Here is a 19,345-nt window from a genome sequence, read left to right on the forward strand (position 1 = left end):
TTCTAGTAAAGTATAAGAGTTGTGAAGTCATGTTGTGGTTATACAGGATATTGGTGAGGCCTCTTCTGCAATTTAGTACTGGTCACCCAGTTACAGGAAGAATATTATTAAGCTGGAGAGGGTTCAGAAGAGATTTATCCAGATGGTGCCAGGTATGGAAGGTTTGAATTCTAAAGAAAAGCTATTTAGGCTGGAACTCTTTTCACTGGGGCGCAGGAGGTTGACAGACCACCTGATAGAAGATTATAAAATAATGAGGGATATAGACAAAGTTAATGGTAGTTGTCTTTTCCCAAGGATGGGGGATTTCAAGATGGGAGGTATATTTTTAAGGTGAGAGGAGAAAGATTTAAAAAAGACATGAGGGGCAAGTCTTTTACACAGAGGGTGGCTCGCAAGTGGAGTGAACTTCCTAAGGAAGTGGTGGATGTGGGTACAATTACAATGTTTAAAAGACATCTGGATAAAAATGGGAGTAGGAAAGATTTGGAGGGATATGGGCTAGTTGCAGAAAGGTGGGACTAGTTTAGTTTGGGATTATGTTCGGCATGGACTGGTTAGATCGAAAGATCTGTTTCTGTGCCAGACGACTCTATAATTCTATGACAATAAACTAGGCAGTAAACATTTCGTTTTTAAATATAGTCATAGTTTAGATATTTAGAACTTTATTTTATTTAACCTCACCATGGCTCCAGAAGTCGCCCTGCATTCAGGGTTAATTGACGTAGAGGTGTAGGGGTAAGAGTCATGGAAATGAACATGAGCTGAAACTAAGTGTTATACAGGGTTAGGTAGCCATAGTATGACCATGCGTGAAAATGGAAAATGAGAAGCATCCGGTGTTGAAAGGTGGCATGGATTCACATGTATTACTAAGGGTATTCATTCCAAAGAATCAACGTAAGCCTTTTAATCAATATGCCTCTGCACCTGGCAGGCCCTGGAGCTGCTTCAAAACTGCCTTGAGAGGTTGGTAGGCCCACCTCCATTCCATAGTTGTCTCTATCCTAGAAAGATGATCTCATTATTCATGGTACTTTCCCAAAGAAACTTCACTCAGACAAGACAAGCTGGACCACTCATTTTGGGAGTAAGAATCTAAGTCATAGAAACTAGACTCATCTCTGTATAGTTCCAGACATTAAGCGTACAAGACAAAGGGGCAATGAGAGTGACAGAGAAATCTTTACGTTCACCTGCACTTCTCCTATGTTTGCCCGGGATTCACCCATGCCATGGGATCAACAGGGTTTGGGGTTTACTTCCTAGGAGGGATTCACTTCCCAACAGAAAACATGGCATGATCCTTGAAGCAGATCATTAGAAACTGAAAACTTCAGAGTTTGGATGAATTCAATATTTACTGAACCATAAGCAAGAATCTTACCAGCTCAATAGAGATGAGCTAGTAGGTAGAAAGTCTGGCACAATGGCAACTGACACACCAGGGGTTTCCGAGGTTCACCTCCAGAAAGATTGACCAACTGAGTGACCGACTAAAGTCCAATTTCTCCTTCTGCACTGGATGACAGATGACCTCCAATTAACCTTCATCCTTCAAGCAGGACATTGGGGGAAATCCCCACTTTGGTCTAGTGGAAGTCGCCTGCTATATATTGCCATTCAGACGCTTAACAACTTCCTCTCTAATATCCTTGAACCTGATCAACAGTTTCTTCATGACCCTGAAGATCCTTGGTTCCACGTATCCTCTTCAAGGGAACTTGGCTCTCTCCCATCAGCTATTGTTTCAACAATGCCACAATAGGCAGTGATGGTCAGTTACAGAAATAAAGGGCATGGTTGTTATGGAATGGGGAGTGGGCTCTTCTTCAAAGTTAGACAAGTTGATCACAGTAAGTTCGATTGGAGACAGCACATATGGTTGCCCTCTCCATTCCTTTTGATCAGCTACGGGGCGGCATGGTGGCCCAGTGGTCAGCACTGCTGCCTCACAGTGCCAGGGATTTGAGTTCAAATCCACCCTTGGGTGACTGTATAGAGTTTGCACATTCTCCCTGTGTCTGCATGGGTTCCATCAGATGCTCTGGTTTCCTTGCACGGTCCAAAGATACGCAGGTTAGATGGACTGACCTTGCTAAATTGCTCATAGTGTCCAAGGGTGTGTAATTTAGATGGATTAGATATGGGAAATGCAGCCTCAGAGGGGATGGGTCTGGGTAGGATGCTCTTTGGAGGGGCAGTGTGGACTTGTTGAGCTGAATGGCCTGTTTCAAACTGTAGGGATTCTATGAATCTATGTTAGTCATCATATACCTTGTAGTCATGCCTGCCCCTCATGATGATGAGGTTGTATGATGTAGGAGAGAACGAAACACACTTTGAAGAATACTGCAGGGCTGTTCGAAACCAGAAAGGGAAAGAAATTTTCTGAAGAAGGGTCCTGACACGAAACATTAACTTTCCTGTTCCTCTGGTGCTGGCTGGCCTGCTGTGTTCCTCCAGGTTCATGCTGTTTGATCTATTTAAATAAATATTCTGCTCACTGACAATTCATGTGGCCTCAGGGTAGATGCAAGCTACCCATGTATGCTAGGGCTGTACTTTTGGGGCCATGGATTAGCTTACCAACAGATTGGCTTTGTTGTCCAGCAGCCTCACCCTCATTTGGTGTAATACCTCAAATGCTGGAATAGCAAGCAGACTGGTGCAGAATAAAGCCATCAACACTGCTGCCAGGTTTTCTGATACTCCCATGCACAGATACATCACATTCCAGTTGCTTATTTAGGAAGTGATTCCCCTTGTGTTTCTGATATATCTCTTGATTCAAAGGCCATGCCTAACATGAGTTTGTCAATGAAGGGTGCACCAGGAGGAAACCTGCTATTCTAATGAAGTCATTTTCTGTCTGATACCCTCTGGCCAGAATGAATTCAATGTATTCCCCTCTCCTGACAGATAGTGTGTCAATGACTGCTCCAACATTGCAGTAGAGATGACCCACAAGATGTTAAGAAATGTCAGCTGCTGCAAGCAGAATGGACCCTCACATGTGACTTCAAGAGTACTGTCACTGTTACAGTCACCGGCAATGCCATCTTCTTCCTATTCCCAGACTGTAGGTCTGTCCATGGCAAATGGCAAATTCCAGTGAAGTGAGCCCCTCCTCTGTAAAATAAAGGTGTTGCGCTCTCTATCACTGAGTGAGATAGTAATAGGGGAGCAACTGTTCAAGAACCCTCGTGGGGATGGCCATGTCATGATCTTCTCTTCTTCCTCCTCCATCTTTAGCTGTTTGTCCTTTACTGTGCAGTCCACACTCTTTGGCCTGTCATGTTGCAGGCTAAGGGAATGGAAACGGAGTGCCCAGAAGTGGGAAGAAATGGTTTGAGTGCAACAAAGCACTGAAGACAGAATCAAACCTTCACTGCAAGTAACAGCACTCCTTCTAGGCTTCACATTAAATATGAGTGAAAACCACAACAATTCAGCTCAAGGCAGCTAAAATCAATCAAAAACTAATCTGACAAGCATTAAATTTAAAGCTTCTTTCTGCTCGACACTTAGTGAGGAAGCATGTTAGTTCCAGTGTTGAGATCAAAACCTGCACTGCTATAGTCAACTTAGCACTGCATACTGACTGATGGCACAGTCTGCTTATTCAGTACACTCCCAAGGGTCTTTTTATCTTGAATGGGATGTGGCATTACTGACATGGCATGCATTTGCCCAACCCCACTTGTCTTTGAACTGAGTATTTTAGTAAGCAATCTTAGAAGAGGAGTCAGCCACACTGCTGTGTGTCTGAAATCACATTGAGACCAGACCAGGTGAAGTGGCAGATTTCCTTCCCTACAGAGAATCAGATGAGTTTTACAACAACCAGTAGTGGCTCCATGGTTGTCATTGAATAGCTTTAAATTTCACCATTTAGCATGGTGGCATCTGAACCCATGACCCTAGAATATGAATCTAGGGTTCTGGATGATTAGTCTATTAACATTACCATGACACCACACCTCCGCATATATTCACATAGTATCCTTCTCAAAATGCCATTCATTCTGACCCTCACTGTGGTATCAAATCCATTTTTCACCAAAACCCCAACTGGAGTATAGTGAGGGAGAGAAGGGGAGGTGGAGAGAAGATGGATGAAGGAGAAGATAGGTGGAGAGGAGATAGACAGGTCAAAGAGGCAGTGCTGGAGCCAGTGAAGATGAATGTAGGTGGGGCATTAGTGAGGGGATAGGTTGGTCCAGGGAGGACAGACAGGTCAAAGAGGTGAGATGAGGTTAGCGGGTAGGAGATGGGAGTGGGGCTTGAGGTGGGAGGAGGAATAGTTAGGGAGATGAGGAGTAGCTAGGCTGGTTTTGGGATGCAGTTGCGGGAGGGGAGATTTTGAAGCTTGTGAAGTCCACATTGATATCCTTAGGCTGCAGGGTTCCCAAGCGAAATATGAGACGCTGTGCCTGCATCTTTCAGGTGGTGTCATTCTGGCAATGCAGGAGGCCCAGGATGGACATGTTGTCCAAGGAGTGGGAGGGGGAAGTTGAAATGGTTCGCGACAGGGAGGTGTAGTTGTTTGTTGTGAACAGAGTGTAGGTGTTCCACAAAGCAATCCCCAAGACTCCACTTGGTTTCCCTGATGTAGAGGAGGCCACAACGGGAACAACGGATACAATATACCACATTAGCAGATGTGCAGGTGAACATCTGTTTGATGTGGAAGGTCTTCTTAGGGCCTGGGATGAGAGTGAGGGGGATGGTGTGGGGGCAGGTGTAGAACTTGCTTCGGTTGCAGGGAAAAGTGGTGGGGGTGGAGGGGAGTGTGCAGCAACAAGGGAGTCATGGAGAGAGTGGTCCCTCCTATCCCCTCCCTTACTCCCTACCTACATGCACCTTCACTGGCTCTAACCCCGCCTCTTTGACCTGTCTATCTCCTCTCCACCTACCTTCTCCTTCATCCATCTTCAATCCACCTCCCCCTCTCTATTTATGTCAGAATCACCTTCCCGACCCCCATTTCTGAAGAAGGGTCTCGACCCGCAACGTCAGCTTTCCTGCTCCTCTGATTCTGCTCGGCCTGCTGTGTTCATCCAGCACTATACTGTGTTATCTTAGATTCTCCAGCATCGGTAGTTCCTGCTATCTCCGCAACAATTTTAACCCCATTGCGAAGACTTTTCTCAGGATGCCCACCTCAAAGAAGTTAACCTCCTCCCTCCAGAAAAACCTCAGTGCATCCCTCTCCCACTGCAACCCTCTTGTACTCTCTTCGGCCCTGAAACTGCTCGACAACGTCCTAAAAGCAAACCAGGTACTAAAGTCACATTTCCTTTCTGAATACCTGCCTACGGAACCGGATCATCCCCAAAGAACTACAAGCTACATTTAAGCCTTCCCAATTTGGTCCCAACCATGATGACTGCTACATTCAAAACATTTATATCCCACAGAAGCGTTTCTCTTTGCAACTTCTGAAATACACACTCGCTGCAATGCGCTGGCACTTCCGAATACTACAATCAAGCCGACTCCAGCTCAGAGCCTCCCTCTCCCAGATCTGCAAAGGACCTCTCCTGTTTTTTATTCTGCGCAAGATCCACAACCCGAACTCTCAATTCTACTTGGCTTTATCAGATACTAAAAACCGAAAGTACTTTAAACTTACTGGTACCTGCGGCCAAACTCAAGATCTTCCCCATAATCTGCCCACCACTATTGGCCATGGGGCCGCCTTTGGAGCACCAATGGTTTCCACAGATGACATCACATCTGCCACCGCCCTGTACACCACTTCCATAAAACCGTAAGACATAGGAGTGGAAGAATGGCCATTCGGCCGATCAAGTCCACTCCGCCATTTAATCACGGCTGATGGGCATTTCAACTCCATTTACCCGCACTCTGCCCGTAGCCCTTAATACCTTGCGAGATCAAGAAATTATCAATCTCTGCCTTGAAGACATTTCAGTACAGCTGACGCCATCGACACCCATTCTAAAGCCGCTGCCTCTGTTTCCAAGGCTAACACAGACAACGAGGATGCCGCTGCCACCAACATCCCAGTTTTACCAGCTGCCGTCACTCTGCCCACTCCTGGCTTCGCTCCACCCACCGCCAACATCTCTCTGCCTACTGCCAACCGCACTCTGCCCACCTCTGATGTTGCTCCGCCCACTTCCGACATCACTACGCTCACCACCTCCACAGCCAGCAGCTCCAGAGGAGATAGCAGCACCCAGCCCTGCCGAGTCTTCACCATCCCCCCAGAACTCCCCTTTACAGAGGACGAACGGTCAGTCCTCAAGCAAGGACTCACCTTTGTCCTGCTCCACCCACACATCGGTGAATACTACTCACGTTTGGACATTGAGCAGTTTTTCCGCCGCCTCCACCTTCGCGCTTACTTCTTTAACAGTGAGTCTAACCCTCCCTCTACTGACCCCTTCTCTCACCTCTAATGCACTCCCCTCCCTCCTGGGCACCACCCCAGGGCCTCCTACCCTCCCTCGACCTCTTCATTTCTAATTGCCGTCGAGACATCGATTGCCTCAAACTCTCCATCCCTCTCATCCACTCCAACCTCTCCCCTGCTGAACGTGCAGACCTCTGCTCCCTCCGCACCAATCCCAACCTCACCATAAAACCAGTGGACAAGGGAGGCACAATTGTAATATGGCGCACTGGCCTCTACATCGTCAAGGCCAGGCGCCAACTCTCCGACACCTCCTCCTACCGCCGCCTTGATCATGGCCCCACCCCCGAGCACTAAACCATTATCTCCCAAACCATCCACAACCTCATCACCTCAGGTGACCTCTTACCCACCACCACCCGCCTCTATCTTCTTCCCAAAATCCACAAACCTGACTGCCCTGGTCGACCCATTGTCTCCATCTGCTCCAGCCCCACAGAACTTATCTCCATGTATCTCGATTCCATTTTCTCCCCCTTGGTCCAGGAACTCCCTATCTACGTACATGACACCACCCACGCTCTCCATCTCCTCCAGAACGTCCAATTCCACGGTCCCCAAAACCTCATCTTTACTATAGATGTCTGGTCCCTATACACCTGCAATTCCCATGCAGATGGCCTAAAGGCCCTCTACTTCTTCCTGTCCCACAGGCCTGACCAGTCCCCCTCTACTGAAACCCTCATCCGTTTAGCCAAACTCGTCCTCACCATCAACAACTTCTCTTTCGATTCCTCCCACTTCTTACAGACAAAGGGGGTGACCATGGGTACCTGCATGGGCCCAAGCTATGCCTGCCTCTTTGTAGGACACATGGAACAATCCGTCTTCTGCACCTACACTGGCCCTATCCCCCAAATCTTCCTCCTTTACATCGAGGACTGTATCAGCGCCGCCTCATGCTTCCACAAGGAGCTCAAACAGTTCACCCACTTCACTAACACCTTCCACCCCAACCTTAAGTTCACCTGGACCATCTCTGATACCTCGCCCTCCTTCCTGGACCTCTCTGTCTCCATCTCTGGCATCCACCTGGAAACCAATATCCATTTTAAGCCTACCGACTCCTACTGCTACATAGGATATTCCTTCTCTCATCGACTTTCCAGTAAAAAGGCCATCCCCTTTTCCCAATTCCTTCGGCTCTGCTCCATCTGCTCCCCAGATGAGGCATTCCACTCCAACATTCCAGATGTTGTCTTTTTTCAAGGACCGCAACTTTCCCTCCATAGTGATCGAAAATGCTCTCAACAGCGTCTCCCACATTTCCCACAACTCATCTCTCACACCCCCTCCCCGCAATAATACCCAAAACAGAATTCCCCTTGTCCTCATGTACCACCCCATCAACCTCCGGATCCTATGCATCATCCTCCGACATTTCCGCTATCTACAATCTGACCCCACTACCAAAGACATTTTTCCCTCCCCACCCTTATCTGCTTTCCAGAGGGATGACTCTCTCCATGACTCCCTTGTCTGCTCCACACTCCCCTCCAACCCCACCGCCTGAAGCAAGTGCTATATCTGTCCCTACACCACACCCCTCACCCCCATCCCAGGGCCCTAAGAAGACCTTCCACATCAAACAGATGTTCACCTGCACATCTGCTAATGTGGCATACTGTATCCGCTGTTCCTGTTGTGGCCTCCTCTACATCAGGGAAACCAAGTGGAGTCTTGGGGACCGCTTTGCGGAACACCTACGGTCAGTTCGCAACAAACAACTACACCTCCCTGTCGCAAACCATTTCAACTCCCCCTCCCATTCCTTGGATGACATGTCCATCCTGGGCCTCTTGCATTGCCAAATGACGCCACCCAAAACCTGCAGAAACAGCATTTCATGTTTCGCTTGGGAAGCCTGCAGCTCAAGGGTATCTGAGTGGACTTCACATGCTTCAAAATCTCCCCTCCCCCTATCGCATCACAAAACCAGCCTAGCTACTCCCCATCTCCCTAACCATTCCTCCCACCTCAAGCCCCACACCCATTTCCTACCCACAAACTTCATCCCACCTCCTTGACCTGTCCATCTTCCCTGGACCAACCTATCCCCTCCCTAGCTCCCTACCTACATTCACCTTCACTGGCTCCAACCCTGCCTCTTTGACCTGTCTATGTCCTCTTCCACCTATCTTCTTCTTCATCCATCTTCTGTCCACCTCCCCCTCTCTCCCCCCTCCCCATTTATTTCAGAATCCCCTTCCCCTCTCCCATTTCTGAAGAAGGATCTCGACCCGAAACGTCAGCTTTCCTGAGCCTCTGATGATACTTGGCCTGCTGTGTTGATCCAGCTCTATAACACGTTATCTCAGATTCTCCAGCATCGGCAGTTCCTACTATTTCTGGAGTACAGTGACTTATTGTTGAGCACTTTTGGAAGCAGATTATGCAGCTCTTGTAATTCACTCTGAAGGAAATATTTGCATTTATGTTTCTCATTTCAAAAAGATGACCTCACATTACTCCTACGTGGAACACTACCACATAGAAATGAAATCTATTAGGACTGATACTGTGCATTGAATATTTAAATTGGTATTAATTCTGAAAATGACCATCTGAGATTTTCACACAGATTCAGCCATTTTAAAATCTGATGGAATTTGAATCAATTACATCTCAGCATGACAATGGCAAAATGGCAGAATTACTGTGTTACGCTTGCCACTTACCTTGATCTGGAGCACTCCCTGTTTAGGGACACTGTCCATCACGAAATAAACATGCTGTCGTGAAGTATCCTTATCCTCAGCTTCCAGCACTGCACTGGAGATGATTCTGCTGCGCCCAATCTCCACCTGCAACTCACTGTTTCTGCAAAAGGTGAATTAATTCAAGCTGGTGAACAAACCCCAACAAAATGACTTGGAGAAGATTGTCAGCACATGTTTAAAGATCTCATTACATCACCCTCCAAAGGACTGTGCTGTTCATTTGTAACATCTTATTGTATTTATCATTTATTGAAGTGATACAGTGCTGCCAGGAGTCCCACGTGAATTGTGGACTATTTACCTTTGACCCATTGCAGAAACCACACCTTGTATGAATGCCTAGGATTTAATTTGGTTACAAAGTTCCCATTTGAGTGACTGATATGTTCTATTCCTCAGAGATATGAAAAAATGAAGAAATGAGATCGACTGATTTTTTTCAAGAGAGCAGTGTCATTCATTGGTTTACAACATCTCCAGCCTGGTGCTTCAAGTTCATTTCTCCATCCTTGTGACCTACCCACAGTCTTGGCTATAATGTACTGCACAGAGAACAGGCAACAGACATGCAGTCAACATCAAATAACAGTTGCAGAATCACAAACAAGGGATTTCCGCATATTTTATATTCTTACTCAGGACCAAGGGAACGAATTTTCCTGTTCCTGATTGAGCAGAATGGAACTAGAGCTGAGAAGAAAACGCCCACCAAGTGGTACAGCCTCAACTCCAGCTCAGGTCTCCACACTCTCCCATTTTCCCAAGAAAGAAGTGAGCCTGTTTCTAAAACAGTCTACTCCTGGTTTACCTTGTTGTGAGCTCATCAAGAATCCACTTCACTAAGTATTTTTAAGCTTTCAGCAGCTGTCTGTCATGTCGGACCATACAGATGGAAGGAAGAGCCATGCAACTGAGATCAGAACAGTTTTCAAAACTAAGTTACTATTTAAGCAAAAAAGGTTTACCACTTTGTAGTTCCACTACAGGTCAAGGAAGACTCTGAATTAAGAACTGTACCAGTTCAGGATGTCATAACTCTTCTGGATTCACAACGGCATCAGGGAAATAGGCACAGCTGTTAAGGTGTTCATACTTGGAAGGTGGCGATGGTTAAGTAAGCAATTCCTGTGCTTATGTGCCCAGGCTTGTCCTCTGTTTTTTTTTCCCCTTTTTTTTCTCAGTTCTATTTTGTTTTCATTCAAACTTACCTTACAAAGACATCTCTTTGATATTAAGACAGCAGAGTATTCAGAGGCAGCGTGGCTACAGAGTCAGTGGAGAAGTGTGGAGCAGAGACTCTGGTGGCAGCAATGGCATGGCTGGTGAAGCCTGGAGTGGGGACTCTGGCAGTGGCATAGTGCGGGCTGGTGAAGCCTGGAGTGGGGATTCTGGCAACTGAATGGCATGGGCTGGTGAAAACTGGAGTGGGACTCTAGCCGTGACATGGCTTCGGATGATGAAGCTCAGAGTGGGACTGTAGCTAGTGAGAAGGAAATGTCGGACTCTCTTTTATATTAACTTTTTAAAACATTTTATTTTAAATTAATGAGAATAGTGCCTATGCTTGGTGACAGTAGATGCTTTTCACTTCTTTTTCATATCAAATACATGTGACAATATATGATTCAATTTGATTCAATTGAAGCATTTTTGTATATCAGGAAAGTTGCAGATGGAAATGAGTGCCACACCCTCAGAAACCCAGCAATTTGCACAGGAAGGGCAGTGTAGTCGGCATCCGGAAGTCAGAGGAGAGAGAGAAGGAGACATTACATTGAACTACAGATAGAGGCAAGCAAGCATGCAAATAATGGTAGGACAGGTAGCAAAGTTTCCTCTGGACAGATGGCCGCAGGCATGCTGCACCCTGGTCAACTGCAGATCTCAGGGGTTCTTCAGTAGGGACACCACAGATGCTGAACGAGACATCAGAATCACAATGGAGCATATGTTATTGGCTCAGAGATTTATGTGAATAGAACCTGGAACAAATATTCAATGTCCAACATTAAGCCAAGGGATTGACACTAACCAGTGAGTTCTGCTCCTACATGATAGACTAGCCCCTTCCCAATGTCTTCTGATAAGAGAATCGCCCACCCATCCCTTCCTCATGGGTTTCAGCACTTTGGCTCTCCTGGGGCATCTCAGGTTGCTGTGGTCCAATGATATGTTTTTGGACAATCTCTGCCTCCCTCCATACAGCAGATACTCCCATGAGTATCTGAAACCAGCCTCCATTTCCACCTTCCCTAACTTTGACTGGGCAGAACATAGAACATAGAACATAGAAAAGGACAGCACAGTACAGACCCTTCGGCTCACAGTGTTGTGCCGTGGAATAATCCTAATCCAAAATTAAATAACCTAACGTACACTCCCCTCAATTCAGTGCTGAACATGTGCATGTCCAGCAGTCGCTTAAATGTCACTAATGACTCCGCTTCCACAACTACCACTGGTAAACTATTCCATGCGCTCACAACTCTCTGGGTGAAGAACCTCCCTCTGATGCCTCCTCTATACCTTCCTCCTAACACTTTAAAACTATGACCCCTCGTGGTAGTCAATCCTGCCCTGGGGAAAAGTCTCTGGCTATCGACTCTATCCATGCCCCTCATTACTTTGTACACCTCAATCAGGTCACCTCTCTTCCTCCTTCTCTCCAGAGAGAAAAGTCTGAGCTCAGTCAACCTCTCCTCGTAAGACAAGCCCTCCAGACCAGGCAGCATCCTGGTAAACCTCTTTTGCACCCTCTCCAAAGCCTCCACAACTTTCCTATAATAGGGCAACCAGAACTGGACACAATATTCCAAGTGTGGTCTCACCATGGTTTTGTAGAGCTGCAGCATAACCTTGCAGCTCTTAAACTCAATCCCCCTGTTAATGAAAGCCAAAACACCATATGTTTTCTTAACAACCTTATCCACCTGGGTGGCAACTTTGAGGGAGCTATGCACTTGAACACCAAGATCCCGCTGTTCCTCCACACTGCCGAGAATCCTGCCTTTAATCCTATATTCCGCATTCAAGTTCGACCTTCCAAAATGCATCACTTCGCATTTATCCAGGTTGAACTCCATCTGCCATTTCTCAACCCAGCTCTGCATTCTGTCAATGTCTCACTGAAGCCTGCAATAGCCCTCGATACTATCAACAGCACCTCCAACCTTTGTGTCATCAGCAAACATACTAACCCATCCCTCAACCTCCTCATCCAAGTCATTTATAAAAACTACAAAGAGCAGAGGCCCAAGAACAGAGCCCTGCGGGACACCACTCAGCACTGACTTCCAGGCAGAATACTTATCATCTACAACCACTCGCTGCCTCCTGTCAGCCAACCAATTCTGAATCCAGACAGCCAAATCACCCTGTATCCCATACCTCCCGACTTTATGAATGAGCCTGCCGTGGGGAACATTATCAAATGCCTTGCTGAAGTCCATGTACACCACATCCACTGCTCAACCCTCGTCAACGTGTCTCGTGGCTTCCTCAAAGAACTCAATAAGATTTGTAAGGCATGACCTGCCCCTCAGAAAGCCATGCTGACTCCCTTTAATCATGCTATGCTTTTCCAAATAGTCATAAATCCTATCGCTCAGAATTCTTTCCAAAACCTTGCTGACCACAGATGTAAAACTGACTGGTTTGTAATTTCCAGGGATTTCCCTATTCCCTTTCCTGAAAAGAGGAACAGCATTTACCTTCCTCCAATCTTCTGGTACAACTCCCGTGGAGCGTGAGGAAGCAAAGCAAATTTCCTTGGAGCCGAGATGAAGAGTTGACATTATAGAGGTGTTCAAAATTATGAACAATTTTAACAGAGAGAAGAAGGATATTCTGTTTCTAATAGTCTCCACTAGTTGGCATGACATTAACTAGGGTTCATAAAGTCAAAATTATCAGCAGGTGAGCGAGGAATTGTTAGGATTTAGAATGGACCACATGAGAGAGTGATGGCGGTGGATTTCATCAGAGGTTTCAAAAAGAATGATGAATTTAGAAGGCTATGGAGATAGTGCTGGAGAATAGATGCAGCTGGGTAGTTACTTTAGGAGCCAGTACAGGCACAATAGGTCAATGGCCCCTTCTGTACTGTGAAACTCTTACAATTCTTCACAGAGTCAGAAAGTCATATGGCACAGAAAAAAACCCATTGGATCATCAAACGCTTCACTCAAATGGGTGATGAACCTGTGGAATTCTATGCCACAGAGGCTGTGGAGGCCAAGTAACTGAATACGTTCAGAAAAAACGATAAATAATCTTTTAGATATTAAAGGGATCAGAGGCCACAGGGACCAAGCGAGACTATGGCATTGAGATAGAGGATCAGTCATGATCATACTGAATGGTGGAACATGTTCAAAGGGCTGAACTGCCTACTCCTACTCCTAACTTTCTATGTTTCTATGTTTCTTGACTGAGCAACTATATTGTGCATTTGTGAACAAGAGCCAGAACGGGAGCAAGTCAAGACAGGATTATGCTAAAATCAGCAATCTGCAAATTGATTTCAGCTTCTACAATGCTACATGAGAAATGGTGGCCCACTATGTGGCTGTTAAGACCATAAACATGTCTTCTCTGCTCAATGTCTGGAGACTGGTAAGGACGCTCAAGGTAATAATTCAAAAATACCTCAAAACAACTGCCTGCGTGTATGCAAAAATGGGTTTGAACTAAGGCCCATAGTACATCTAGCAGCTTTACGCAGAACCAGGTATTACTTGACTTACAGCCGATATGCGTACAGGGTCGAAAGAAGTTTCAAAAGGGGATTGATTCTGATGTGGGCAGGGAGCTGTGACCAATACGCACTCAAACAACCCATATTATCATGAGTGCTTACAATTACTAAGTGAGTTAGTGAAGGTTGACCATATTTAGTGCAAAGATATCCAGAATGTTGAGGGCTATTGATTACCTGAGCCTTTACACTCAGAATCTTTAGATTGGGGGAGGGTGTTACTATAAGATAATTCAGCTCAAAATGTTTGCATTCCCTCTAGAACTTGATCATCTGCATCCAGCAGCATTTTACACAAATAAATAAAAAAAACATAGATTTAATATGCTGAAGATGCACCATCTCAATTCCCACACTCAAACACTAACATTTGGCTCGAACAGCAGCTTTTTCAATCCCACATAATATCAAAGCAAACAAAAAGTCATCCCTCAAGATTGCTACATCATTCATAACTGATACTGCCCTCAGCTCAACTGCATTTCTCCATCCTCTCTCATATCCAGTACTTCTTCAAGAGCCAAAATTCTGTCTTTCCCAGTCTTAAATGTATAACACGAATGAGCATCTGCAATTGTTTGGGTTATGAAGTGCCAAAGATTTCTATTCCTTGAAATACATTCCAAAATGCACAAAATTGTACTTTACAGACAATTTCCCAAGCATCAACATCACTATACCTAGGTACATCCTGGCTTGGTAAGATTTACTTGGCAAGTCTAATAAGTTGAATGCACACTCCATGATATCTCAAGGCATCAGGCCAAACATGGCCCACTACTTATTACTCTGCTCGGCAGATGAATCAGTACTCCTCCACATTCAACATTAAGTACAGGAAGCACTTAGAGCGATACAGGCACAAAATGGACTTTGGTGGGGGATTTCAATGCCTCTCAAGAGTAGTCTGATTTTACCACTTCTAACTGAGGACAAGAGGACATTGCTGCCAGACCGCAGTAGGGAGTGAGGAAACAAGCAAGATCATGAAACGTGCTCAACCTCATCATTAGCAATCTGTTCCTTTGCAGATGAAATTCTCCATGACAGTATCAGTAGGCATCATCACTACACAGTCCTTGCAGAGAAAAAGTCCTGTTTCATATTGAGAATTTCTTCCATTGTGTTGTAGAATCATAAAATTTTACAGAGCAGGAGATGACTATTTGTCCCATCGTTTCTGTATCAGCTCCTGAAAGAGCTACCCAGCTAGCCCAATTCTCTGTAGCCCTCTAAATTCATTACTTTCAAATATATATTCATTTTTCTTTTGAAATCTCCTGTGGAATCCTCCTCCATCACTCTCGTAGGCAGCGCAGTCCAAATCGTAGTAACTAATGCTCTTGCTGATTGCCTTGAAATTATTACTCCTAGTTACTGACTTAGCTGCTAATGAAATCAAGAAATCCTTCTTCACCCTGTCAAAATTGTTAATAATTAATCTTAATCTCTGTTCAGTGGAAAGGAAGCCCAATTTCTTGAATCTTTCTTTGTATCTAAGATCCTTCATTCTTGGTGTCAGTTTTGTAAATCTCCTTTGCACTCTCTTCAGGGCCTTAACATTTTACCAGAAGTAAGGTGCCCAGAACTGAATGGCACAGAGTTTAAACAAATTTAGCAACTCAAGACTGAGCATCCATGATGCATAATATGCCATCAGCAGCTTTAGGACTGTGTTCAACGATAATCTGCAACCTCAAATACCCAGCATGTCTCCCATTAATTTAAAGCTGGAGGATCAACCCTTGTTCAAAGAAGTCTGCATGAAGGTATGTAAGGAGCAGAACCAGGCATACTTTAAAATGAGGTGTCAATGAAATGAAGTTACAAGAAATAGTTACATTCCAAATAACAGAAGCAATAATCAACAGACAGTGCTAAATGTCCAGGAGATAATTCACTGCTGGTTGGAGTCTTAACTCACACAAAGGAAGATTGTTGTGGTTGTTAGAGTCAGCCGTCTCAGTTCCAGGACAATACTGCAGAAATTCTTCAGGGTAGTATCCTATCCCAACCATCTACAGCTGCTTCATCAATGACCTTCCCTCCATCATAAGGTCAGAAAAGGGTGAATTTGCTGATGATTGGTACTACATTCTCAAATATCCATTCCCTGAACCACTGATGCTCAATCGTAGTCTACAAGTCGCACAGCAGAAATTCACCAAGGCTCCTTAGTCAACACCTCCCAAACACATGACACCTACCATATAGAAGGACATAGGCAGCAGATACATGGAAACACCTCTTACAAGTTTACATCCAAATCATTCACCAACCTGACTTAGATATACAAAAGAAGAAAGTTTCTTCCCGCCGTCCCTGTCATTGCCTCTCATAACTTTATACATTTCGATCATGTTCCTCTTCATTCTCCTCAGCTCCAAGGAAAACAACCCTAGTCTATCCAATCTCTCTTCAACTCTCCAAATCAGGTAACAGCTTATATAATTCCAGTATCACTTGGTCTTAAACTCTATGCTTCAGCTAGTAAAGGGTAAACCCTCTGAATCACTTTATCGACCTTAGGGACTGATGGACATGCACACCGAATTCCTTCCGATCCTTAGTGCTTCCCACGATCCTATTGTGCATCATGTATTCTCTTGCCTTGTTTATCCTGTCTTCAAACTTATCCAGAGATAGTAGGAACTGCAGATGCTGGAGAATCTGAGAAAACAACGTGTAGAGCTGGATGAACACTAGCTGAAGCATAGGGTCTAAGACCAAGTGATACTGGAATTATATAAGATGTTACCTGATTTGGAGAGTTGAAGAGAGATTGGATAGACTAGGGTTGTTTTCCTTGGAGCTGAGGAGAATGAAGAGGAACATGATTGAAATGTATAAAGTTATGAGAGGCAATGACAGGGACGGCAGGAAGAAACTTTCTTCTTTTGTATATCTAAGTCAGGTTGGTGAATGATTTGGATGTAAACTTGTAGGATGAACTAAGCAGCATCAGAGGAGCAGGAAGGCTGATGTTTCAGGCCTAGGCCCAGAAACCTTGTTATTTCAAATTTATCCAGACTGAATTTTATTTGCTACTGTTCAGCCCATCTCACTGGACCCTTTATATTATCCTGCATTCAAAGGCTATTCTCCTCATTATTTGCCACCCCACCTATTTTTGTTTCATCTGTTAACTTATTGATAACCCTCATACATTCAAGTCTCAATTATTTATGTATATCACAAACATCAAAGGCCCCAACACTGATCCCTGAAGGATGCAGGCTTCAAGTCACAAAAACACCCATATCATCCTCTGCTATCTGCCACTCAACCAATCCTGTATCCAATTTGCCAATGTTCTTTGCAACCCATGGGCTCATCAACCTCTCATGAGGACCTTGTGAAAAGCTGTGAAGTCCATGTAGACTACATTGAATGCATCGCCCTCATCAACACATATGGCTATCACTTTGAAAAATTCAATCAAGTTTGTTAGACATGAACTCCTCTTAACCAAACCATGCTGATTACTCCTGATTGATCCCTGCATCTTCAAGTGCAGATAAATTCTGTTTCTCAGAATTGCTTCCAATAGTTTCCTCACCAATGATATTAGACTGACTGACCTGTAGTTTCCTTATTTATCCCATGCTGTCTTCTTGACCTCAAGTCCTCCGGTAACTCCCCTGTGGCCAGAAGGAATTTAAAATTATTGCCAGTGTCCCTGCTATTTCCTTATTACCGCCGTTCCTTCAGCTGGGTCAAAAACCTAGGCCTCCATCCCTGATGGCATTGTGGGTGTTCCTACTCTTTAAGAACTGCGGCTTTTCAAGAAGGTGTTTCACCACTGCCTTGTTCCACGATATTTTGGGACAGGCAATAACTGTGGTCCAGCCAGTGATGCCCACATCTCCTGAATGATAAATAACAATATTGTCATGAAGAAGTATCTTCTAATTTCAAGCCCAAATGACAACCCTTTATCATGACAGTGTCTCTCAGTATTGCATGTGTCAAAAACCTTTTGTATGTCTCATTGTAATCACCTTGTAATATTTGAAATCCAAAGAACAGAAATTAAATTTTACAGCCTGTCATCATAGAATATTCGAACCAACCTAGGGGCCTACTTCCTGAATCTCTGATGTCCCACCTCCAATCAAGTATATCCTTCCCTAAATACAAAGATCAAATTACACACAGTCCTCCAGATGTGGTGTTGTTAAAGCCCTCTACAATTTTATCAAGACTTTGTTTGTGTACTCCAATTCCTTGTAATAAAGGCCAATGTGCTATTTGCCTTCGCAATTGTTTGTTGTAACCATATGTTAACTCTCTGCCTTCCTCCTCTGAATATTAAAGCTTTCTGCCTTTCAAAAAGTATTCTACTTTTCCTTTTTTACTGTTCTTACATGCTGAATAATTCTCATATGATCACGGCAATAGAAGAGATCTAAAGGAGGTATAGAACATAGAACATAGAACAGTACAGCACAGAACAGGCCCTTCAGCCCACAATGTTGTGCCGACCATTGATCCTCATGGATGCACCCTCAAATTTCTGTGACCATATGCATGTCCAGCAGTCTCTTAAATGACCCCAATGACCTTGCTTCCACAACTGCTGCTGGCAACGCATTCCATGCTCTCACATGTCTGTTGGGTCAGGGGAGTGGGGTGAGTGGACTGTGAGTTGAATTCACTTTAAGAAATAGAGTGAATTTCAGAGTGGCAGAACGACATGCCAAAATGTATATGGTACCAGGACAGTCTTATATGTAATATAATCATAAAGGGTTTGCAATTAAACAAGAATAATTTTTTTGACATTAAAGTTATTTTATCAATTTTACTTATTTCTCAGGCCTCAATGATGGTTACTGGGCTCAAGCAAAGTTCAGTAGAAACTTTTAGAAAGAGACTGAGTACTTGTAACTGACATATATAAAATTATGAGAGGCACAAATAGGGTAGACAGGAAGAAACCTTTCCCCTTTAAGGAGGGATCAATGACTGGGGGCATGGATTTCAGGTCAGGGACAGAAGGCTCAGAGTAAATGTGAGGAAAATCTTTTACAGCTAGAGGGTAGTGGGAATGTAGAACGTGTAGTAGGGGTGGTAGAGGCAGAAAGCCTCACAATGTTTAAGAAGTGTTTAGATGTGCACTTGTGATGCCAAGGCATGCAAGGCAGTGGACCAAGAGCTGGAAAATGGGATTTCAATAGCTAGGCAGTTGTTTTTGACTGGCTTGGATGCAATCAGCCAAAAGGGCTTTTTCTGTGCTGTAGGTCTCTATGACTCCAACAACAGCAATTAGCTTGCTATTCATTATCACACTACTGTTCCCATGCTGAATAGACTGAGACAGCGTAGTACTTAAAACCCACAACACTAACTATTGAAATCATCTAGTGCAACTGATTAATTCTCAAAGAGCAAGAAGCAAGGAGCAAGGAAGTATCTATT

At 44.6% G+C, this 19,345-nt stretch overlaps 1 protein-coding gene across 1 annotated transcript in view; it reads right to left on the minus strand.

Annotated features, from left to right (window-relative positions):
• The window catches only part of frem1a (Fras1 related extracellular matrix 1a), a 395,391-nt gene that overhangs the window by 90,304 nt on the left and 285,742 nt on the right, over nt 1–19,345 (minus strand). The window contains exon 21 of the mRNA XM_059645008.1: nt 9,127–9,268. Coding sequence (XP_059500991.1) covers nt 9,127–9,268 — 142 coding nt within the window. The remainder of the gene's footprint in view (nt 1–9,126; nt 9,269–19,345) is intronic.

This window comes from Stegostoma tigrinum, chromosome 3 (genome assembly GCF_030684315.1).
Source record: "Stegostoma tigrinum isolate sSteTig4 chromosome 3, sSteTig4.hap1, whole genome shotgun sequence".
NCBI lineage: Eukaryota > Metazoa > Chordata > Chondrichthyes > Orectolobiformes > Stegostomatidae > Stegostoma > Stegostoma tigrinum.